Below are 26,303 nucleotides of genomic sequence, written 5' to 3'. Positions count from 1 at the left end.
AATTTTACCAAGCAAAATATTGAGATGACGTCATCAAATTGTGGGTGGAGATGATTAGATAAATTTTGATTAGCGTTTTATTATCTGTACGATAATAAAAATCGACAGACGAACGGAAATGAGATACCTATTTTATCACACTCTAGGGCTCGGGGCCATGAAATGTGGGGAAAACATGAAAATAGACATTCGTTCGATGGACCTTATTACAATACTTCCTTAGCTTATGCCTGTAATATGAATTATTTTACTACTGCAAAAAAAAAAAAAAAAAAACAGCCATTGCAATCGATCAAAGTGAAATTTGTCACACAACAAATTGTATTAAGAAAAAACCAGATTAGCTAGAAGTACACTGGTTGATACATTGTATACTTAATTATATATGTCATTAGATTTTTCACTACGGGTTGTAATTTTACAAAAATTCAATATTAAAAACTAATATTATATACTCCAGAAAAATGCCGGAACATTGTTTTTGTCTTTGACATTTCATGTTTGTTTATGACGTTATTAACTTTTAAATTACATATTATAAGCAATGTTGATTACACTGTTGAGTAATTTTTACCAATAAATCCACACTAAACGCATATGATTTACAAATTTTTTTCAGACATAGAAGACGATAAATATAGAAACATGTACTCCCAAAAATCCCCTTATTATTAATATTATTTTAACGGATAACAAAAAAAGGTCGATTTCCAAAAATGTTTGTGCTGAGGAGGCGTTTACTTCTTTAAAATCCGTCTTAACTTTATCGAAAAAAAAACTTTTAAAATATTTTTTTTTATACTTTACAAAAATTATAATGCTCAATATATATGTACTTTTAATTTTAACGTTTGTTGAAATTAAAAGTATAAACGTCAAATCTCTTAGTATTAATAAACAGTTTAAGTTAAAACCATACGGTATAAGTATTTTTGCAACGATGAGTAGTACCTCAGGGTACTGTTTACTGTTTTAGAGATCCTAAGTTTGAGGGCCGGTTTATCAATGCGCAGTTAAGTTAAAGTAACTGGCAGTTAAAGCTTGTCTGTTAGTTAACCTGTTTATCATTGCCCGCTAGCTCAGAACTGGTGGTCAAAGTGCCTGATAAATTAACTGACAGTTCAAACTGTCAGTTAAAGCGGTATCCATCAGTTAGTGGCAACATAACCTAACAAATCCAAATAAATCTGTTATTAATTTAACAATATTTTGATGAGGACTATGTTGTGGAACAAATTGACAGAGAAGATGAGAAAAAAACTTATTATTAGCCGATTATTTTCCAGGTCTAATGTAGGTACCAAAAATGAAAAACCTATCTAATAATACCGCGAGATCGAAAAAGAAATTAATCGAAGTTGGCCATGCTCCATGCACAAGCCGTTTGTCGTAATTTAAATTTTTGTATTAAATGTCAAATTGACAGTTTACAATTAGAATTATGACACCTACTTTTAAAATACATAAAAATGAATCAAAATCACCGTTTTCCAATTTTGTCCAAAATTCATCCCATTTCTGAAGTAAGATTCTAATAACAAAAAAGCTTTAATTTCGTTTGATAACAGTGCAAATTACTTTTGTCAACGTGACGTTTAATAAAAAATTATTTTAAACTAAGACAAACGCCTTTTCGTGCATGGCCAACTTTGACTAATTTCTTTTTCGATCTCTCTGTATTTATTTATAGGTGTACCTACTTGTTTCATTTTTAATTTCCAATACTTTTTTTCTAATGCTAAATTTTGCTTTTTCATGATTGATCACGTGAAACGCGATATACAATCGTTGAATACCGAATGCGGATCGAATCTGATGGAACTTTCAAGGTCGGGGTAGTTTTGAAATGACCAATCACAACTCATTTCCAGTGGGGTGAGCGTTACCAACTTAAGAGAGTAACAGCTAAACTTCGAGCTACGTAACTGGAAGAAACATCGTGCATTGATAAACACTTTACCTCCGTTAACTGCTAGTTACCCTTATCTGACAGTTACTTAACAGACACTTTTAACTGAGCATTGATAAACCGGCCCTGAGTCACGTAAAACACCCAGTTTGAACAGTCACATTTTGTTTAAAAGTAAACATATATTTGTAATTTTTTGACACTGTTTTGTGAAAATATCTAGTAAAAATCTGGATAGTGCAAATGTCTAAATAACGATTAGACATTTAAATGTGGATTTTCTAGAAAAAATTTCCAAAATATTTTACTTATCCGACTCATTTACATTAGGTAATGAGGTTAATAATGCTGCACTAATGTTGTAACACGAATAGAATTATCTTTAAGTTAATTACATTAATTTTAAGCAAATTCTAGTCACAGATAAAATTTTGTCATTTTACACGTTAACAAAAAAAAGTATTATCGCACTCGTATTATTATCCTACTCAGTCAGCGCTTCGCTGGGAGTAATCTTCTGTTCAAGCATTTTTGTTAAAATTATTCTAACGAATCTCTGGGTTCAAGTTTCTATAAGATTATTATTATTAATACCCATTATTATAATTTGGAAAATACAGCTTTTTTTATGAACCTGTGGCAACAGGGAATTTTTTGTTTCGTACAACGTTTTAAACATAATTTTAGGTTATCAATTCTAATTTTTGAGATCGTAACTAAAACTGCAATATTTTATAAAGTTTTTCGTGGAATGAAAAGTATATTAAATAATAAAACATTTAAATCTTGTCAGTTTCACGTAAACTGGCTATAATGTGAACCATTACCACTAGAAAATCTACGTAGCTGACAATATTGAGATTTACTAGAATAATTTTAAAATTTTGTTAAGACTAAAAATTAACTTCGTTGTCACTTTTTACATTAAAAATTATTGCTGTCAGTATAAAAAATCTAAAAATTCCAAGACTGTATAACGTCAACTTATTTTAGCTAATATATTTGTTTACCAAGTATGTTGCAGACCGTTGTGGTTAAACTTTCCGGAAAAAGCAAAAACTCGTTTGAAGAAATGCCACACAATTAAAGACGAAGAATTATGTTTGTGGATTATATAAAATTTAACCTAATGGATGTAACACAATTGGGAATTTGCAAATGTTGGATAAAGAAAATATGCGAGATCAATAAAGCCAACACACGAACAGGACTTTGAATTGTACGAAAGTATTGTCTAAGCAGACTGAACCAGCACGAGTAACGGAATGTTGAGTGCGACAGTCAGTAGACGGTTTGTTGTATGTTGAAAGTATGTCAAATAAAGGTTCTTTGGAGAAAAACTGAAATTCAAACAATTCGTGTAATGTATAAATGAATTCTCTATTCAAATAACATCCTAGTGGGCCGAATGTACCGGAAGTTTGAACAAATTCCACCCTAACAAGATCTCCTTGTTCGTGTATTTCGCAGCGGAAACAATTTTTTGAAGTAAGCAGTTTCATAGAGGAAGGAATCGATACGCACTGCCGACAATAACATCGTTGGTCACTGCGTATTTGTTGACGAGGTCGTCAAAGTATGTATTTAAGGAGTCAGGTGCAGTTAGGAATGCTATACTCAGAAGTGAGAGGGCGTGTATGTATGTTCTCCTCGAATAACCGCAGGATCCAGGCCATCGCAACAGGTTGTCGCGATTATGTGTGTGGAGACACCATTTATTACGATCTCGTAGTTTTTTAACTCTATAGTCGCGGTACTAATTGATTTATTTTGAAAATGCAGACCGATTTCAACTCATGAATTCTTTGCGTTCCTTTCACGGAAATTCCTCAGGTAAGACTCACCTCGAGTTCGTCGCCTCGAAAGAATTTCATATTTCCCCGTGGAATTTTATTAGTGCAAAATGAGTTTTGCGAATGTTGGAAATAAAAATAATCTGACCATTTGATGTGGGCAAGCATGATTCACATGTTCAATTTAGAGGGAAACGTCTCATTGAATTATGGGATACATCCGGATACACTCTGTACGTTGTTTTATTTTAGAATTTGGTTTAGGAGTGTTTATTTACAGTAGGTAAATTCGTATTAATTTGCTGGAATATGTTAATGATCGAAGAGTCGGACGCAATTTTGTTATTAAGAAGGCAACGACCCCGCACGGTTAGTTTACTTTCACCACCTATATCCTGAAGTACTCTCGAAACTTGCGAAAATTTAATTTGTTATTTTTTAATTAACCACTAATGCTTTAATTAAAGCTAACTTAGCCTTAACGAAGAAAGCGCCGACCCCCACACACGGAACGCACGGTAGTCCTTTTAAAAACGTTTAAATCTCAATTCTTTGAATTTCTGCGAAAAAAGGGGTCGGAACTTTCTTTGACGTACAGACGTGAAACGTGCACTTACACTGGCAAAAATCCTGTCGCAAATCATCACATCGACTTCCAAGTTGTTATACTTTTTTTTTTTCAAAACACACCAACGTTTTCCGACGCGGATAATTTTGTTAACACAAAACACATATACCTCACATTACAATCTGACTGATTTGGGTCTCGGGTAGACGACCAGCGGGAGAGTTCAGTTCACTTGCGTACTTACGTGTCGTTGCAGACCGAGAACGATCGAGTATGTGCGAGAATCCACGATTCAAAAGCAACCACTGAATAATAATCGCTGTGGAATGCGCTGGTTCCACTGAATACTCAATGCACTCACTTCGAAATGAAAAATTTGACCTGGATTCTCAATAATTATTAGGAATAATGTACTCTCAAACTCGCCTTCGTAACTTGTAATCCACAGAATGGCGATTTCTAACGCAATTTTGCGGTAGGTAGTGGCATGTAATGCTGCAACTTATTCAATACCTAGTTCAACACTCGCTTCGTTCTAGTTTCCTGGTTTTGTACAGTTGGCAGTGTTGCGATGGGTAAAATGACCATTGGAATAAGTAACACAATGAAATAAATACCGAACTAATGATATTTATTGTGGCGGTTTTAGCACACGTACTAACGCGATCTCTTGTTTCATATGCGATCGCAGCATAAGGAACTCGAGAGGCGGTTATGCTTATCGCTAAGTGCAATAACCAAATTTCTCTTTTTGTTACGTTATTCGGTTATTCACCGATTTAGCTATTTTTACAGTGGTTGAATGATTCAACTAGTTTTGTCTGTTACGGATTTTTAGCGTTAAACAAGTAAAGCTACATTCAAAAACGGAATGGATAGCGTAACGATTAGTGATCAAAACTCAAAACTAACACAAAAGACAAAACATAATCTACCAACTGTGAAATCTGAAATGGAGTAGCAGTAAACAACTTGAGGTTGCTTGCAAGAGGAGTTTTTTCAGATTGTGAAAATGAAATAATTTGATTACTTTCTCTTGCAAAAACGAACTGCATACCATAATATTCTGCGTGGAAAAAAATTGCATTAAAATTTAACAGCTTGGAGTATAAAGGAAGCGGCTTGCTTTGTTGAGGCTAATAGCACTGGCAGTGGACCTTATCGAAATTGTCACAGAAGGAAAAAAACAGCGGCAGTGGACACCTTCATGGAGCATCGAATTTACTACTCGTTGAGCCCTACGCACATCCACTTCGATTCCGTCTGCTGAGCGTGTAATAAACAGTGTTAAAAAACTACATTATTCTTAAAGTTCGAACTGTTTTTATTACAGTAATTTATAGTGCAAAGAAGATTTATTTTAAAATACCAATTATTATGTTATTTGACTTCATTTGACGAAACTTATGCTCACTAAGATGACTTTGCTACAGTTTATAACGCGACTAATTGATAAAATTAAAAACATATTACATTTAACGTCAATTTCGTGTGTTACATAGGTAAAAACACAAAAAGCTTTAGATTTGTTATATTTCGTTTTTTTCTCAGTAATTGTACACAAACTCTACAATTCTAAATTAGAATTAGTTTAATTAATATTTTTAAACCGCTTAATCGATCCATAACATTAGTCTTCATGGAAATTTAATACCATTTTTGTCCCGCAAATTTAAAATTTATCGTTGCGTTATGTAAATGAGCTAAGGATAAACGAACTAAAAAATACGATGCGCATGAATTCGAATTTTTATTCCGAATTACGTAACTGTGGTTTGTCGAAATTGACAAAGTAGTACAAATTGTAAAGAGAAGGTGCCTACTTATTTGTTATTGGATAAGAACGTCGCCCCCTTTGCACCCGAAGAAAATGTACCCTAAATTTTGTTCAGTGTTAATGAAACCAAATTTCAGTGTAATATGTTCTTAGAACGCTACTACAGCACAACTACTTATTTGTTACGATGCCATTTAAAAGGTTTTATGGTCTCTGAAAAAATGTAGCAGGTGTCCGGGCTCCCGTGAGTTAAGGTTTTGCGTGGCCTTTAATCGAGTTCTACTTGAATGTTGCACTAAAAGTATCTTGATTTGTTGATACAGTTTAACTTCTTCTATAATTATGTAGTGTTCATCTTCGGTAGAATTTACCTGACTACCAATTACAGCACTATCTTGTAAGCAAAAACCACGAAAATATGTTGGCTGTAGACTGATTCATTATTTTTTTGCGTTGTCGGGATTCCCTGATGAGGAAACCGCCTAGACTGATTTTTATCTCTAAATTCTTAGTATCTACCACCTGCAGTTCACAGTTGTGACCAATACATACGCACAGAAACAAGTGATGAAAACCCAGTACATTTATTATGGGAAATAAAAGTTTCCTTAGCCTTCGACTATGATTAGTGTAGATTGATTTCGGGAATACTTTGTAATAGATTCACTCCTTTGAGACGAGGTTATCAATTTTTAAGTGACGGTACCTGTGTCATTTTTTTTGTAACTAGTAACAATATACACTTTTGCTGCTGACTAAATGAGCTTGACGGTGCTGTTATTTAGTTGTGCTAAGAAATGCACAATTCCACAAATAGAACGAATGTTGCGATTTCATATCGATATGATTTTTACGAAGACAGTATATAGACCTGTCAAGAGCTTATCTTCTTGCTGTCCAAAGCACTCAACTATATAATCACTACTAGTATCTGCGGTTCAAAGTATCTTACAGGAAATTGGCAAAATTGTTTGCTATTTTAATGCGTTTGCCGCCCTGCATCCATTTTCTATTATAATTTTTTTTTTTGTATAGTTCATTATGTAACTAATACACACTCTGTAGGACCAGAAGTTTGTAATGTTGTTGATATTCTGATACAAGAAAATGACATAAAAACACCAAGGAAAGTTTTAGTTCAATTATAGTTTATAATGTAAAATAGCCTCAAATTTTTGGAGAAATAATTGCACATTTATTGGAATATGTTTTTTGGTCAAAAATTTATAGTTCACGTCCTTATAAATATAGTACCATGCAAACGCACAAATACAAAATACTTTTTTTCTTGTACGAATAGATAGTAGTAGTTTCGGTTTTACTGTGAATTGCAATGATAATTTTCAAACAGTTGTGGTTTGTACTTTGGTCACTAAAAAAATCAACGCCATTCGTGGCTTACCAATAACGTTTTTTGTGACAGCAAGACTATTAAAGATATTTTTATGCGGTTTGTAGGCTTTGTCTGCAATGTAATTTAATTATTATTAAGTGCACATTAATAAATTTGTGGCGTGTACTTCCGCAGTACCAAGCGCCATTCATGATATTTTAAATCGATGGTGGTTATCACTACAGTCTATATGCTTGTATTTTGATCAAAATGAGTTAAAATGCTCAAATTTGTACAAATTTTTACAACTAGAAAATTGTCTTATGTTTAATTAAATACATATTTTATAATCATTATTTTCAGTATTTCAAAATTACAAAATTTCCACTCAAAACAATGTTTAGTTGCTGCGAAAATTCAATCCTTATTGTTTTCTAAAGATTAAGTCTTTAAATGTCTATTTTTCCAGAAACGTTTAGAATCTTTTTTATTTCTTTTCGTAGTTGTAATGTTGAAACTGACAGGACTAAATAAAAAAATAATCTGGGCACTTGTTAATTCTTTTGACCAATGATTTATCTAAAGTATATTATAAAATGATATCTGACGATGCAGTTATTCAACAAATGGCTAGACGACCGCAGAATTAGTTGTAAATACACATAACCCCGCTAAATTACCTCGTGGTTTCAATAAACTAATAGTTTTTTCTAAGCACAAACAAAATCATTTTTATTAGTTTACACCTAGAACATAGAATACAAAACGTGAAATTTTTTGGGCTACATTTGGATTCAAATTTGCGTTGGAACACACACACGTAGTGAAAAATTAGGTAATGAACGGACAAAATCTTGACGCACTTTATACGGCTTACAAATAATTGACAAATCAGGATAGAGTAATTTCATTTCGGTAAATTTATTCCGGGATTCTCTGTGGTACAGTTTAGTGGGGATTTTCTGTCTAAGTAACGTTATCTTTAGAATACAAAAAAGCTTTAAGAAACACTGTTGAAATTTCACTCCACACATCCTGTCGACCATATTTATAATATTGTAAATGCTGACACTCTCGTATCTACCTACATAAATTCTGCAATAACTGATGTATGTTAAAAAGAACAAGAATATATTTATGCATAGCAATTTTAACCACAATTATGTATATTACGAGAGACTGTAGTGAGCTTACCACATCTACACAATTTAAGTGCTTTTGAAAAAAGCGACATTTATATGAGAATAAAAATGTTTAACTTTCTATTTGTTAAAATAATTATGTGCCTCAAATATTTGAACTGCAAAATGTCATGTTCAAACTAACGCATCATGACTGTAATATGTATTTGTTTGGTTTTGTGTTTTGACGTTTCCAATTATTTGTTATTATTATACACTATGACGTAATTAATAAAGTATTAGCAATATTAGCCACAAATTAACAGACTGCTGGAGTGACAGCACACTGACTAAATCAGATTAAATACATACGTATTTATCAATGCATCACGGCATTAAAAGTTTTAAGAATAACTTCATAATTTTATTTAACAGAACTCATGTCAGTTTTTTCTAATTGACAACGATTTAAAATCTGTTTATACAACTAAAACTTGAAATATTTTGAAATCTTTTATCATTTGGTCAATGTACTCACTCCAGGCTTAGATTAAACCGCGTTGTGAACAATGATTTCGACATTAGCAAATACAAAAAGCTGATTATTTGTTGGTGACCAACCAAAGTCGAAATATTTTAATTGTCCAGTGGTTGCTCTAATCCACGTGCTTGTGGGGCATGTCGAGTTATTTCGTTTGATAATGTACGTGCAGATGGGAAAAATAGGCAAAATATAGTCTAATTCTACAATATTTCAATTTTTAAAATTCTATTCTATATACTGGGTACTTTTTTAGACGTTTTCATTGAAGCAATAGACACAGTGTTTCCATTGCTATTAATGGAAACGAGCGCACAGTGACAGTCTTACTAGTCAAAGAACGGGAACTCCGTGTTGTTGAATGCGAACACAAAAGTCTATTTTTTTATATACCTACCTTAATTTTAATAGTGTGAGTAGTTATCAAACAATTGGACATTTTTTTTGTAGGGAAAATATTAAAATACCTTCACGTTTCATGGATCGGTGGTTCATTAAGTGTTTTATAGGCAAAATGTTTACTTCTTCTGTGTTGATATCTGCAGAAAATATCCACACTATATTATTTATATTTAAGGTGCAATAAAAAAAATATCATAAACATTATCTACAACAAATAAAAGAATAATTTATTTTACACACCACAAAATATTTTAGTTTACACTGTTCAAGTTTAAGAACAGTAACAAGAATTTACTGCTAATATAGTTTACTCTTGCCTTTTTCAAGCATTCAAATATGGTAAACGTTTTAAATTCTCTTAAGTTTTCAACTAAGGCAATAAATCGCTTTGACTTGAAACTTGGGGCTTGCTTGCTTGTAAACATTTTTTTTTTATTTTAACTATAATTATATAGTGTAGTTGTCAGATCTATAACTTATTAAAGAGATTTTAAGAAAATTCTCAATTTCGACCTATTGGGTATATACACAGTTTTCTTAGATACACTGATCTATGTTGAAGGTGAAAGATGAAGATGAACTTTCGAGTAAAATAAAAAAAATCTTGACAAAACATGTTAAAACAAAATATAAAACAATGAATATTCAAGTGAACAAAATTCCCGCAGGCTTGCAACTTGTGAAGCTGGTTTTCCGTCGTTACCTACGTAGGTAGAGGTGAAAATAGACAATTTTAATTATACAAGTTTAGAAAAATACGTAATCTTCGTGCGGTAATTACAAAAATATGCATTGCTAAAAGAATTTAATGTTTTCAATAACGACCGAACATTGAATGGGTCAGTTTACACTGCATTATGGTAACTTTTCTCTAGACTAAGATTCTAAGTGTACGTGTCCAGTGTGAGTCACCCATTACAATTTATACGACGCTTAATGACTCTTAATAATTTAAAATCAGTCCTGCGGTTATGATATACCACATACCATACAAGTAAACAACTATTAAATTTATAGTGTAAAAGACATTTTATTGTAGTCGCTAACATGGGTTTAAATTGGAACATAGTTATTATGATCTTTAAAATTGTATTTCTTGTCAGGCATTTCTTTCACTAAAAGCCATTTACTTTATCAAGTGCGCTTAAAATCTATGTTGAAACCTTTATTGCAACAATTATTTGTTCCCATAGAAACATGCAGTCTACTTTTACTAACCAAAGATTAGAGAATTCCTATGTTGAAATCGCGCACGGTAAATACCGAAAGAAATTATGCATCGGTGCACGGTGCATTCAGTTTGATACTTCTAAATAATATTATTTGTTCGTAAAGTAGAGTTTACATGCGCAGGAAGAAATATGAGTAACTAAAGTATGTAGGTTATTTGGTTTGCAGCAGATGCAAGTAGACATTTTCTTACGGAAGCAACCTGTACATAACCTACATACTTTGCTTGTACCTTGCACTTCTACCTGCATTGTATTATCGTCCGAAATTGAACAATTTAGTTGTAAAGCATTTTTATGTAGTACGTAGCGGCAATATGCTGAGAATACAGTTCCCATGTTAAATAACCGTAGTCGGTTAAATAAATGTATGTAAATCAACGTGTGACGTGTGTGATTTGTTAATACAGGTTCATGTAAAATGTCAGTTTGTTAGTAGAATTTTAAATAATTTGAGAGTTCAGGTAACATTAGAGTGAACTTTCCATTAGATAGTAAAAGATAAGGCATTAATACAACACTACTGCGTAAAAATACATGACGTACTAAGCGGCGCAGGTTAACATAATTAGGAAATACAAATAATCATAATCCGCACGCAAATTTTAAGTATTTTACTGGTGAAAAAAGAACCATGGACATCAGTTTTTCTCTATGGACTGTTAGATACTAGTTTTTACGAATTTGTATTTAAATTTAGTAGTTCTATGTCAACTTTCAACTAAAAGCTAATATCTATGTTTTCCATTCCTATTATTTTACCATAATCATCAGAATTTCTGACAGCCACTACATGAAAGCTTTGTCTTCTGAAAGGTTTAATAAACCTCTGAGATGCTTGGAACTGAATATCGCCGATTCCCGTCTCCCGTCACAACATTTTCGGCAAAAAACTCAGTCATAACAACTCCAACAAAATAGCTTCATAGCACGACAGCTCGCTCCAAACCGACCGACCTCAAGATTTTTTTTCGTTGCTAATAAAATAAAATATTTTCTCATACTAATGAGTGACAAATAAAGCAACATCAATTACTGTAATTTTTAGATTTTACTCATTACAATAATTGCTTGCGTTAAAATATTTAGTTAGTTAGTTTAGTTTTTTTTTTAGTTTTTGCTGAATTTATTATAGCCTAAATTAAATAAAAAAAAATATATATACCTATATGTTACAACGCAAGAGTTTACTCCCTGGTACGTATACATGGTTCACTTCTTGAGGGGTAGCTAACTTTAAAATAATCAAGTAGATGGTAAAATGCTAACCAAAAAATTTTATTTCGTCCGAAAAAAATATTGCATTGCTTTACTCGTAGTTTAATAATCCACCCTTGTTTTTGTAATAACTTCATACAGTTAGATTAAAAAAAAAAAAAATGAAGTAAAGGTATTTGCATTCAAATATACTTTTTGTATTGTTAACAGACAAAATTAAATATGACCAGCGGTTAAGATACTGAGTTGATATCAGGCTGTACAACCCTTAAAATAATAATATTAATAAGGCACACATGAATTTAGTCTTTCTGTAGTGTTTAACAGGACGCAACCATCTAAATATTGCTAACTAGCGTAACCTGTAAAATCTAAAATTTATTTTGATTGTATTTCCCATAACTGTTGCAGATTTTACGCCAGAATTAGAAAATAAAATTTGATATTTTTATAGTTCAAAAAAGTTTATTGCTAAAATAAGAATACGAGAAATACGTTTTATGCAATTGTAACAACATAATCTGCACAAAAAAGTTGTCAAAAATTGTGAATTCAAAATATATAGCACAATTAAGTAAAGAATGCCAAATATATATTTTTAAAATGGCTGAAGATTGCATGGTTTGTAACCTGAGAAATAGGTGGTTACTTTGATAGAAATATTAGACTACTTCTGAACGGCAGTCGTTTTTTTTTAGAGTAAAAACTTGTGTTTGTGGCTTTTTCCTACATGAAATACCACTTATAAATTATTTATTTTACCTATTTTCATTATGTTTATTTTAACACTGGAGAATCCACACTGTATACGTGACAGAAGTGAGCATGCCGACAATGTTTTTTAGAGCTCTTTATTTTATGCAAGATAAAATAGTCCTATTAGATCAAATCATGGTGAATGTGGTGTTGATCTCACGGAATATATAATTTATTTATTTGGTGCTGGATAATAGTAGAAAAGTTCATCTTCTTAAACTATTATATTTACTATGCTTATAACTTATGGCCCTCAGAAATGTACTTCAAGTTTAATAATTCTAGTTCTGTTTGTTGACTGAAGTTCTCCCCCTTGAAGCGTTTTACTATGACTTTTGTTGATTTCATCTTACCACAAGAAACAAAGGGAGTAACTGGAGGGTGCTTCAGTCTTAGTTGAATTCCTGCGGCCTCAGATGCAACGAAGATCGTTACCATAATCATTTTTAATTAATTACCGGAAATAGAAATAATTTTAATCATATTTAGTTAAACTTGCCGTGGAAACATTTCGACATTCATGCTGTGTATTTTAATGAATAGTAATATCTCGCTAAAGGTATTTACTACGTTATCGTAAGATTTAGCAATTTTAAGAATTTTTGTGAATGAAATATACAATGAAATCAATTTTAAGCTTTAAAGAACTGTGTTACATGTTTTGCATCTAACAATCTTTTTAGTTTGTAATGCGGCATCATTTCTAGCTCATGATATGATACATTAAAAATTTGTGTAAACTTACAATGTACCGTAACATTTTACTTTCTTTTTTTTTTCGAAAGTACCGATGTAAGATAATTGTGTACAACATTAACACGATTGGCAAAAGCCAAGTTTAATGATTAGTTGAAAATTTTTTCGGTGCTTTTCGACCCTAAACTTTACATTTGTCATTTTTTACAAAGATTTTCACATTTCTTGAATTTAATTTTAGCCGGTTTCACACCACTGTTGAAAAATGTGAAACTTCTATTATTTTCAAAACAGTAAAAGCTTCTTACATAAACATTCCTCAAGCATATATGCTTTTCGATAGACTGTTTTTTAAGTCTGTTGTCCTTACCCTACATGCTAGACGCAAGAACTTGTTGTTTTTGTCTAAAAGTTAGCTTCTAAACAGAAGTTATGTTTTAATGGTTACGATGCTGAGGAATCGTTTTCAATTGCGCTGATTGATTTTGTATTTTTTTCCGCCCAATAATGACAACTGGTACTGTCCCTATGATAATTTTTTACAATTACTGTTAATAATAAATTTGTACATTTTAATTACTGTTGTTTATATTTCTAAACTTTTTATTTAAAAGGTGTTGATACGTCCCAACTTTTAGTAGACACGGAGACGATGAAGCGTCGGATTCACAGTACTTGTTACATCACATATATGTACATATGATTGTTAATATGGTAAACTTACATGATTAGAAGTTGAATATCACTGTTTGGACGAGACTCACCTGCAACAACAAAAATCTTTGGTAATGTTTACTACTTGATATAAAAGTAGGGACTCGTCAATAAAGTTCTTACTGGTCTTACATTAATGGTCAATATTTTGGAAAAACATACAATCATTTCACACCGATTTTCATCTTCAAGCATGCAATGAAGTACATTTTGATTTTTGGTTATTTCTAGGGTCAATCACCATCTCTGTAATACGCATTATGTTATTGTTAGGTGAAACATCAAAAAGCTACGAGTGGTATTCACGAAAGACCGAGACTGATGCTATTACAGCCGTATACAAGTAAGTTGGGAAAGTGTCACGACCTCAGATTATTAGACAAGTTGTGTTTTATGCCAAAAAAAAATTGTAATGTGCTACTAGCTTTTGTATTTGTGGTGACGATAGGGTCACACAGAAGAAACATCGGTGAAAAGGACGAAAGTAGTACACAGTTAATGAATATATTGAGCAAAAACTGTGTTACAATATCTTCAACATGCCAATGCTTATTGTTCTGATAAGTTTCCATTTATCTACATTTATCTACCCGTCACATTTTTAAATGGTAAAGTAACAAGGTATGCGTACTTTCTACTGGCGTCTGAGATAAGACTTATGGTTGACCAAAAAGGATATGGCCAATGATCACCAATTCAATGTTAATTGTTGTTGGATAACGCCACGCTTTCATAATCGCTTTTAAATTCTTGTATCAACGAAAACAAATAAAGTACATGTAACTAAAATTAGTGAGTTTGTTTTAACAAGCTAAAATTTATATTATTAATTCTGACACGGTCCCAATCTCAGTCTTTCTTGAAAACCCTCGTATATCAAACCGAAAATTTTAAGATGTTAAAATGGTTACGTGCAAAATTTTGACATTTCTTTTTAAATTTGCCCTCAAAAGTCATCATATTCCAGGTCCAAGAAACGGTCAGAGACGGTTTCTGTCTAGACTGCGCATCAAAACCGTTTACTTTTCGGTCATTGTTATCGCACAAATAAAAAGCAAGATTCTTACCTCGAAGGATCTCCAAACTATCCCCAATCTGGAATCTAATGGTAACGCCAGGATGGACGTGGAATAGAACGACGTATTCGGAATTATTCTGACTACTGGGTCCTGCACAGTAATTACCGCTGGAAATTTGGGGTTCGAATCCAGGCCCGAAATAAAATTTTGCAGGAGATCCTGCTCCATTCGATCCATTCGTTTCCGCGTTTTCAGTTGGATGAGTGCAATGATGATGAAAATATGTATAGTGGTGTAATGTTTGATGAATATGATGCGTATGATTGTGATTACGCGGTTTACGAATATGTGAATGTGTAGTATTGTTGCTGTTAGTAGCGTTGTTATTATTAATGGTCGAAGATTGTGTTGTTGTTGCAGGCTTAGCCTCTGCCATCGGTCCGTCTTTTACCTTCACCATTCGTTTTTTTAAATAGTCTTATGTTGTTAAACCTGAAACAACATTTTTTCTTTTACTTTGTTTTATTTTTTACTCACAAATATCGAGTTAGAACAAAGATAACAACATCAAACCAGGTAATGAAAAGCAGATACGTGAATGATCGATGTATGTATACGCATGTCATGTTATAGTACTACTCCTTTATTTAAATATTTCATTTGAAAAGAGATTTTTTGTTTTGTTTTTGAAATTAATTCAAATATCTCAAATAAAATAAAATTTATTTATTTTATGCACATGTACAAGTATTGACCAATATACTTATTAAATTTGAAATACAAAATGTGCAATATCTTGCATAGCGAGCATGGAGTTGTACTGACTTTTTACGACTATGAAACATTGAAGTATGAGACGATGACGAGTCAGATGAGCTCCATGTGAGTTGTATCCGCACTTTTTCTACAATTGTTACTGAGATCTTTTTGTTCAGGACGTGTGTTTCGACACCATACAAGCGCTTTTCTAAACATATGATTTATACACAATACATATTACGTTGTAAATGGCACATCTGTACAAATATTAACAGAAAAAACCACTGTTGTTAATGTAACAAAATGTGACACAAGTAAGTATAAATAATATTGAGGAAGATGTTATCATATAGGGCGTTACTTCATCAACACTTGGTGTAAACTATGCACGGAAAACTTTGTAATTAGATATATTTTAGTTATATAATAGTTAGTTTCTCTTTAAACCGTAATCTAATTGTGTGCAACAACTGTTTTCAACGCTTGCATTTGTAATACTGTTTATCACGCTTACTAAGGAACTAGGTTATCGGAGTACTAGCTTACATTTCGGAACTTAACTTGTTATTAAGTCTTTCCATTTCATATCATGTATATGGTTTTATCACCACGGTACCGTAAGTAGCTAGCCATGAATTTAGTCAACCAAAAATGATCAAAAGAACACAGAAGCCACCCCCGGAAAAATTACTTGCCATTGAAAAAATTTTGGTCACATGAAAGTCTTGGTTCATTGCTTTCATTATCTTATCTATGTACTTCAGCTACCGATGGTAGCTTTTCTGTAATGATTACAACTTTTCACTTTTAAATTCATGTAATTTTATATAGTCAGTTCATGAAAAAATGCGCTTTCAAATTTAAATATGGCAAGAGGTAGTCGATGTGGTGAAAATTTCAAATAACAAATGAGAACGAATGACACAATTTGAAAAATCCTCTCGATTTATATTGTGAACATATGCTTTTTGTTTGATTTAGTCCCCATTGTTGCGCATCGATTGAAAAACAAATTATGTACACGATTACCTACAACTATTGTTTTTTTCTATGTCAATTGTTACTTTGGCATTTAGTAAATAACACTTTTCAGTAAGTGTATTTACTCTATTTTGCGAAAATTTCAAACACTTATGATACTACACTTTATTCAAATTTAAAGATACATACATGGCAACGCTGCATTGGCAAATTACGTACTTTGTCAAGTACTTTACAAAGTAAGAGATGCAATGTAATCTCCCCTATTGTAGTATACTATATATACGGAGAGAATTAAGCTGTCAGTCAATAGCACGATTTATTGAGTTGCCAACATAAATCAGAGAGTAATCGATATGAACGTACACAGAACGCAGGTATCATTTAATGTTTTTGCATTTTTTTTAATATTAACTTCTTAACAACTATATGAAATCTATCACACGTAAGTGGACATAGGTTAATGTGAGTTTCTCCAATAAAAAATAATATTCGAAAAGCTGTTAATTAACAAATGTAAACTAACGATTATTTAACGGTTAAATAATAAAAATGTTATTTTCAAATGATTATGCAGTGATAACTAAACGAAAAATAATGTAACTTCAGTTAACGATTTACAATAATTAATTACATTACAGCATTATGTGTTTTCTCATGATAGCAAATGACATTTGTTCGGTGAATTCACTTTAAACTAATCATCAATTTAAATGAAGAAGAGATGTTACTATTCGGTGGACAGCGTAAGAAGATAAGACACACATTCTTGTTACTTTCACTAAAAATGCATCATCATACTTTTAAATGTTCTTCAAAAGCAAATTGTTAGCAGTTATAAATTGTATGTATTTAAAAATTCCTATTATCCATAATCATACAATACGATCGTGTTCCTTCCTAAAATTAATTTACCTCAAACGAAAAATATTTAAAATGTAATAGTACTGCAAGCAGAAGTGAAGTGAATATTTTTATGGAAAGTTTCTACTAAACTTGAAACTAATACGTAAGTTTTTTTTCTGTGTTAATAACAGGACAGCGACTTTATCCAACAAACATTTCAAACAGCAAAGTAAAAAATAATCCAGCAAAAATGAGACAATTTTCTCCACATAGAACTCCGCAGTTCAAATTGTATTTAGTTGCTTTAGTCGTATTCAATGAGGAGTTTCTACAGATGTTTAAAGTAGCCCCCATTTTGTGCAAGTACAATTTCACACTTAAGAAAGTTAGGTTACGATTGAGATTTAAGACAGGCGACGAGTAGTCATCAATCACAACGAGGCGGCAACATTCACGAAATTTCAAAGCTAACTTGATGTACGATTTTTATAATTCCCTTTTATGAAAAGTAATGATGGAATAATTCAACGTGCAAAAATAAAAATGAAGGTATGTCAAATGAACTGTATCATCAATTTATTTTCGCCTATTGTTTAATAAATTTCGTATATTAAAACCGTCTTACATGATCACAATAATAAATTCTGTATTTGCAACTCATTTCCCTCCAAAGCTGACTTTGCAAATTTTAAATCTGCAGTACAAAAATTTCATTCACTTTCCATTAGAACCAAAATAGTTTTGATTATACTTGTTAAAAGTCAAATTAAACTAATGTATCCGAATTGTGGAAATAATTACCTCCTCTGAAAAGAACTAGATTTATAGAATTTGCACACAATGAGATGAGAACATTCCTAGATTTGATTATTTTTGTATTGATATACGGTAAATAATACTAGGTATAGAATAAAGGAATACGACAAAACCTAGTTATTTACATGAGAAAATGGAAAATTCGAACAAGATACACTTGGGGCAATGTAATCAGACTTCTGTCTTTTGAAACAGAATATTTACATATAGATTTACAGAAATTGAAAAACTGCAGTGGCCGAGCACGTTTATTGTTAATTTACTGGAGATTGTTCCCTAAACAATTACACTGTTGTAATCATAATACAAGTTTTGGTTTTCTTTTGTGGCTGAAATTATGTTTAGACATTATTTATTAAGTTTATAATTATTTTAAAAAGAAAAGAAAATATGCCAACTGCACTGCTAAAACTAGAATAAACTCTTTTCCTCCGTCTAAAAAACATTTATAATCGATTTGTTAACAGATATCAAAATACTTAGCATTTAATGTTCTCCACTTGATGAAATTTGTCTACGATTAGTAAAAATATATGGTTCGCACTATCTTCAATTATTTAAAATAATCAAATTTCGTTTGACGAAAAGGTAGGAATATTGTAATTAATTTAAGCCAACTCAATTTTTTTACAAAATTATAATAATAATAACAACAGACATATCTATAATAGTTTATAATCAAATATAAAATATCCAGCAAATTTTGCTCACCGTTTTCAACATAAAAATTCGCTTCCGTTTGCATAAAATCATGTTATGCTGTTTTACTATTGAATCTAGAACTATGGGGATAATAATATAATAACTAAATTTTTGTGTTCATATATACTTTGCTTGAATTAAATTTTCTTATTTAACTTTTTGCAATGGGTAAGAAAAATTAAAAACTACTTCTTTAACCTTTATGTGCCTGGCAGGGTACCCGGGTACCCTCTCCCATGTTTGTACGGAGTTTTTTCCTATATCTTTTGTTGTTTTTTCCTCTAGATTTTTGACATTTCCAATTCCGATTAAAAGCAAAGGTTCACCAATTTTCAGTTAGTTTTGATAACTTATGCGCCGTAGAAAAAATGTCAATGTTTTTGCACCTTTTGATGACGTCGTGGGTACCCGGATACCCTAAGTCATTTTACATGTGATAACAGCTATAATATATAAAAAAAAAACTAAGAGGTTTTCAAGTAAATTAAAATGATAGCAAAGTGTACATAACTCTCAGATAAAACATTTATTTGGAGATTAAAAAATAAACTAAACAATATTGTGTTCCTCATTGACTCATCTATCAAATACAGCCTTGTTCAGGCAATGTTTATTGCTAACAGGATTTTTGCAAATATCACATCTTTTCCTTGTCTTTTTACGTCAGTTGCTCAATTGTGAGCAAAGAAAACAGCTGCCAACAACACAAATAAGTCCAGAGCCATCACGTTTTTGTTGACTTTTGTCTGCTGCAAAAATTTGTGTTATTGGTCGATCAAGAGCCTTTTTTTGGCCAGATTCTCGGCTTGGTCCAGCTTCACATTCAACAATAACAAAGAAAAATGAAAATATCTCGACGCAGTATGGAGCCGGTCTCCACAATGTAACGACAACACAACAAATGATTCTAATTATCACAAGTGCAGGTTGTGCACTTGTTCAGACTTGCATGAACATGTTTATGCTCGATGATGTAATTCAGGTCGCTCCAGCGAATATACAAGATGTCAAATGATTTTTATATGACACATGATTCTAAATAAATGAGTGCAAATCAATAATTTATCTATGGATACCCAGGTACCCAACCCGTCACATAAAGTTGTACTTTTTCCCAGTCACACAAAGGTTATTCATATATTCAGCAATAAAAACTTTATTACTTTATTGTTGGTAAATGATTGACAAAATTTTGTAAGAATTTGATGTGAAACGTGTTCGTGCAACTACACGTCTACACACTTTAAACGTAAAATGCAATAAAGCAATTATCAAACAAAGAGAATGTGTATATTTGTGACACCATAGAGTAGCATACAGTTATTACATCTTTTGTATCATACAAGGCATCAGAATGAGACGAAAACATAATTTTTGTTAAAAAATAAAAGCACACATTCGTATACATCCACAGTTTACGCGATTAAAATGTAAATGCAAGTGATAACATATTTTTATGTGGTAATCTTTTTTTAAATAATACGATTCTATAGTACTGTATCAGTACATAGTAACAGTAAAATTACGTAGTTGTAAATCATCCTCAATGTAACTGTAAAAAATAAAAAACAAAACTCACGTACAACGGAAAATTTACAAGTCAATTGCGTGGAAACATTTAGAAAACCAAAATTGGTCTAAGGATATTTAGACAGAACTTCCCTCGCCTCTGACGTGCATACAGTACAACACATCCAGATTTTTCGAAAAATTATAAAATCTGATTTGTGCATCTTATTTTTATTATGATAAATACTACAAGTTAAAATAAAGATGTGTGAAATGTTAAAGTAAAGGTAACGAAGCATATTATGTGTATGTTCCAAGTGAATTTTTGTAGTACAAAATTTTGTGATAACGTCATCATCACTTTAGTAAGTATGTCAATTTGGATATGTGCAGCGCAATACTAATAATAATAGCAGTGTACTTCCAAATTTTTGGAAAATGGAGTAAAACGTTTCTGATTTCATCAATAAAATAAATTACTTCATTCATGTTTTTGGTCATCCTGTATAACCAATTATACAAAACATGAATGCATTCATAAACCACAACTCATAATATTTTGCACATTTTAGATACTAACGTAAAAAGCAAGACGAATTCATAAATCCCAAGTGTAGGAATATGTTATTTTATACACTTTAAATCACATTTACTATGTAAAATTTTGACGTGACGTCATCACATTGACAAATTTTCGTTAGCGTTTTACCATCTATGCAATATACTTAAAATACATATAAAATTTGTTTCGGAGATTATTTGTCTAACAAAAATCCACATAGACGACAGAGAGACGGAAACGGGAACCTATTTTTTTTTTATATTCCAAGGGTCCTAAAAATATCGAGAAAACATGAAAGTAGCCATTCGCCGGATGAACGCTATTACAATACTTCCTTATGTTACGCTCGCGAATTAAAAATACCTAAAATTGTTAAAGTGTATATAAACGAGTTTCAAACATTTGAGTTTATTTAAAAAAAAAAAAAGTTATCGTTATTCATATTAGGGTACAAATTCAACTGCAGTAAAATTTTCCACGTTCAGATGAATAAATGATTACACAGTCATGGATGGTAAATCATTAGTTCATTGTCTAATATTAAATTAATTGATTCAAAGATGATCAACGAAAGATTTTTTTAATATCAACTTACCTTTAGTAAGAAAGTACGAAAATCTATATACATATTCAAATAATTGCTTCTGTATGCAGAACATAAAATTCAATTGTGCAAATAATGCGAAAATCAATCATATAATTCCACTCCCATCGGATTACGAGTAAGTTATGTACAAAAAGAGTGCAAATATTTTTCTTCAGTCTATTTACTGCAGCGTAGAAATTGACGGGAGAAAATAAATACTGCAGGATTTTGTAATTTATGAGAAAATGCATTTCGAAAAGTATAGGAAGATTTTTTGGTGCTGTAATATTAACATTATTGAACATGCAGCTCCTTAACAATTTTTGTATACAGATCGTCACTTTCAAACTTAACGGGTATAATTACTAAATTCATTCCACAAAAATATTGTTAAACTAACGTGATCTGTGATTACACTGATTACTTATAGTTTTTTAAATGACGTCACTAAGTTACAAATCTGTTATATTTCAATCTCTTACTTAAAAAGGGTGTCAAATTGATACTATATCATAACCCCAACATTTATGGACACAATCTAGTATGAATTTTTAAAGTCCTTTTTTTAATACATATATAGAGGAAAAAGGGTGACCAGTGAGTGGAGTGTGTGCTCCATAGATAGAATACCAGTGTATTATCGATTCTACGAATTACTACAACGTGGATTCTCACTATCAAACATATGTTAGATATTGTGGTAGGTTACTAAAAAAAAGCAAAACTGGCATTGTCATTAGACGAGTTTCTATCTTCACCTTCTTATTCTGATTACAGATAAAAAGGCGAAAACGAATATAACACATTTTCATTCTCATTACTGGACACAAAGATCCTTTTCCATGCGTCTGTGGTCCATACGAACTATCACCCACTAAACTGTCAATGTTTCCAGCTGCTTTATCATCGTCATTATTAATTTACCGCTGATTTACGTAAAACAAACTTTTCGAAAACTGATAACATCAGGAAAGACCAGAAACTTTTGCCACGCCCTTTTGCACAAAATTTATTAATGTTCTGTAACTCCGGTATATCAGAAAATGATTATTTCCAGACGGTTTTGCGATAACTCGCAGAATATAATTGTTTTCACAATTAATAATCCTGTAAACGTGCGACTTATGTTAGTAATGCCACGAAATCAACAGTTGTTTAGTAATGTATTAAATCACAAGCTGTAAAGCAGCTAAAGTGTCATACGCACATGATGTGTATGAATCATAATTTTATGCACGTATATCATATTTCAAACATTCGAAAAAAGCCAACAAGAAGTAAACATTTTTGTATTGTATTAAATAATATCAACATTGTTTTGACGTAACCGGCATCAGGGTGGTTACACTTTTAAAATTTTATTGATGCTGCTGTGACACTGTTTTTTATTTGGATGTAGCTAATTAAGTTATAATATGATTATAATTATTTTATTTCTTCATGATTACCACAAAATGGGTATTCCATATGTGATGAAAAACTAAAATTAACACCAAGAGTAATTAAAGGTGGAAAAATATGTTCTAGTTCGCTTTATAGCGTGCAATTAGATTTTTCTTGTTGTTCTACAGACACGGTTGTATAATACTTCCAACTTATGGTAGTTACAATACATTCAAAGCAAAATTCATTACCATTAATACTGCAACATCTAATCATCATACCTTTGTAAATACTACGTTTCCATGTAATTGTCGAGCCAGTGTGGAAGAAACACGTATGGACTTTTTGAAAAGAATACGTTCATTATATTGGTTTTGATCATGGGTTTCTTCACACCGCAATTTTACCACTATTACTGGTAGTAAAGTACGATTCGCATATGCAAACAGATTGTTGCAAAAACAGCCGGAAGGTTCAGGAGTTTGTGCATAAAATTAAACTGGGAAGAGCAATTTAAGCCGTGTTATTGTCTTAACGAAGTCAATCTCCAACGGTGAAAGATCTCGTCTTTCAGTGCAATTAGTCCAAGAAATGAATTGGATTTTGACAGATTTACGCCCACATGCGGCTGTCATGTTGGTATATGTCAACATTTTTTTTGAAAATTATGAAATAACATCGTGCAATTACTGTGAAAAAACAAACTGTCGCATGGGCTCTGCTTGAAAGCACTGATTCACAGAAAAAGTACTTATTTTACTTACCGTTGTTTTAAAAAAACATATCAGAAACTGTGAGCACACTTACACATTTACCACCATGTTTATTGATTTTTGTTTACGACGTTCTGTATATGCGCAGATGATGTACAAAAAGCTGACGTTGTAAGGATCTGCACAGCTATCCAATCCCTGTCTCGGAGCTGGTGACGATTGTGGGCAGGGCGACGCAACATTTAAGGTGTGCGTCTGAACTAAAACTGTTACAGTTAACTGGCAAAGAAGTAAAACCCCGATTGTAATATAGCTTCTGCTCACCAGAGGAAATTTTTATTCAAGGTCTAGATAAATACTACTTTTCAAGATGTGGCGAACACAGAATGTGGAAAAATTTCCGTAAGCACAAATAACAAAAAGCAATACCACACAGTGAGAGAAACTGCAAAACTTTTGGATTCTTAATGTGTCACTAGCGTCATAAACAAGAGAGTTTTCAAATTATAAAATCACAATTTGTGTCAAAATTTTCATGATTTGTATCCAGGGTTATTCACAAATAAGTACATACTTGTCTAAAAATTCAAAACGCAACCAACAATACAATTGAACATGAGTCTGATATTTTTCCCATTATTACTTTTCCAGGAAAACATAATCAGCTGTTTGATTTTGGTAATCTGGTAATAAACATAAATTGATTGAAATATACTCAGTCTTATATTCTACAGGCGTGGGTATAACTATGTTTTACTTTTTTTAAAAGTGGTATGAAATATCAAAGATAATAATTTCAAATTTGCATTCATGAATACGTCTTAAATTTTTTATGCACGGAACTTCCCTGGATTAACCCTGCACTATACATATTATAACTGTCATAAGCACAGCTATACTCAAAGATGTGGGTTTACCTATAATTCATTGTGGTAACAATTAAGTGTAACACCATAGTGTCACTTACATTTCAAGTGAATCTTCAAATCTACATCAAGTATGCCTCAAGTTAAGCGTTTTGTATCTGATAAAGTTCCAAGCGTTTGAATTTCCTACTTCTCGAGAGTCAAAAAGCCTTATTAAATTACATATTAGATTCAAGTGAAATATACAGAGTGGTCCATGAGTAATAAAGAGCATGAACAAATTTGAAACGCAACCCAAAATACATTTTCACAACTATCTTGGATATTATTATAATTGCAATTGGAGCATTAAACATAGTAACCTTAACACTTGTCAAAAGTTTTGACAAAAACTTCAAATTGAAAGATAAAAACACGTTTTATTTTTTTGGTGAAGGTTTCAATAATAGTAATTAATCTTAATTGTTAGTAGTAACGGAGGACTTTCTCGTCTATTATCTGATAATAAGTGATACAAGATATATACAATTCTGAAAAATTCCATGTAAAAATTGTTTGCTTAATTTGAAGTATCTGTGTTGATGACTATCGAGAAATAACATGGAAATCTCTTGGGTTCAATTTCGAAAAATATCGTTATATCTTTTAGTTTGGTAAAAATTTCTTCAGCCCTTGGAGAAAGACAACAGTTTCTTTCTGACTACAGTTTTATAGATTCTCATGTTCACACAGATTTTTCATGAAATTTATGAACTAAAAACTTGGTATTAGGTACTTCAGAGGTTGGTTTAGTTGATGTATCAGATGTTGTAATTAGTGCAGTTTTACAACACAATACCAAAATGAAAAGATTTTATAAATCGGTGAAAGTTATGCTCCCACAGTACCTATATGATATTGTTGGTTGCCTACTAAAAATGTTATATTAATGATGAATTGATGACTGATGAGAAATAAAAAAAAATTGGTCTAAAGAGTCTAGACAGTACTTCCTTCGCTGTCGGAAACGTGACGACTGCATGCTTATTATGTTTTTTTTCGCAGTGGATTTCAAAGAATTCGGTTTTGTAGTTCCTGAGTAAATCAATAAAATAAATTTACGCATTCATTAATTTTTTTGAGTCTCCCTCTGTATGCAAATCCAAAAAATATGAATGGAGTGATAGATCACAAGTACAGACTCATCATATTTTGTACATTTTAGATATGATTTATTCGGCAAACTTTTGAGCTGACGTCATCAAGTTTTTGGAGGGGATAAGCAAATATATTTTGACTAAACATTTATTATGCTCTTTATAACCTTAAAACATCTGCAAGATTTCAAAGCATTCGGTTTTGTAGTTCCTGATTAAATCAATAAAATAAATTTACGCATTCATTAATTTTTTTGAGTCACCCTGTATATGCAAATCCAAAAAATATGAATGGAGTGATAGACCACAAATACAGACTCATCATATTTTGTACATTTTGGATATGATTTATTCGGCAAACTTTCGAG

General features: G+C 31.7%; 1 protein-coding gene across 7 annotated transcripts in view; it reads right to left on the bottom strand.

Moving 5' to 3' along the window:
- The window catches only part of Mtgo (miles to go), a 65,869-nt gene extending 41,778 nt beyond the window's left edge, over positions 1-24,091 (bottom strand). Inside the window, exons 1-2 of one of the 7 annotated variants that reach the window (XM_064046811.1) lie at positions 23,985-24,091; positions 15,125-15,568 (exon numbers count right to left, since the gene is read on the bottom strand). In XM_064046811.1, the coding sequence (XP_063902881.1) occupies positions 15,125-15,536 (412 nt within the window). In that variant the 5' untranslated portion in view covers positions 15,537-15,568; positions 23,985-24,091. Of the gene's footprint in view, positions 1-4,319; positions 4,601-14,067; positions 14,108-15,124; positions 15,569-23,984 lie in introns of those variants that run through there. The other 6 variants (XM_064046816.1, XM_064046814.1, XM_064046813.1 and 3 more) reach the window with 6 other exon arrangements.
- Positions 24,092-26,303: the final 2,212 nt, after the last annotated feature.

The sequence above is a fragment of the Zophobas morio genome, unplaced genomic scaffold (genome assembly GCF_036711695.1).
Source record: "Zophobas morio isolate AGI-343-1 ecotype UQ-CSIRO unplaced genomic scaffold, CSIRO_AGI_Zmor_V1 ptg000005l, whole genome shotgun sequence".
NCBI lineage: Eukaryota > Metazoa > Arthropoda > Insecta > Coleoptera > Tenebrionidae > Zophobas > Zophobas morio.
The sequence above is the reverse complement of the archived record's forward strand: the minus strand, read 5'-3'. Positions and strand labels throughout refer to the sequence as shown.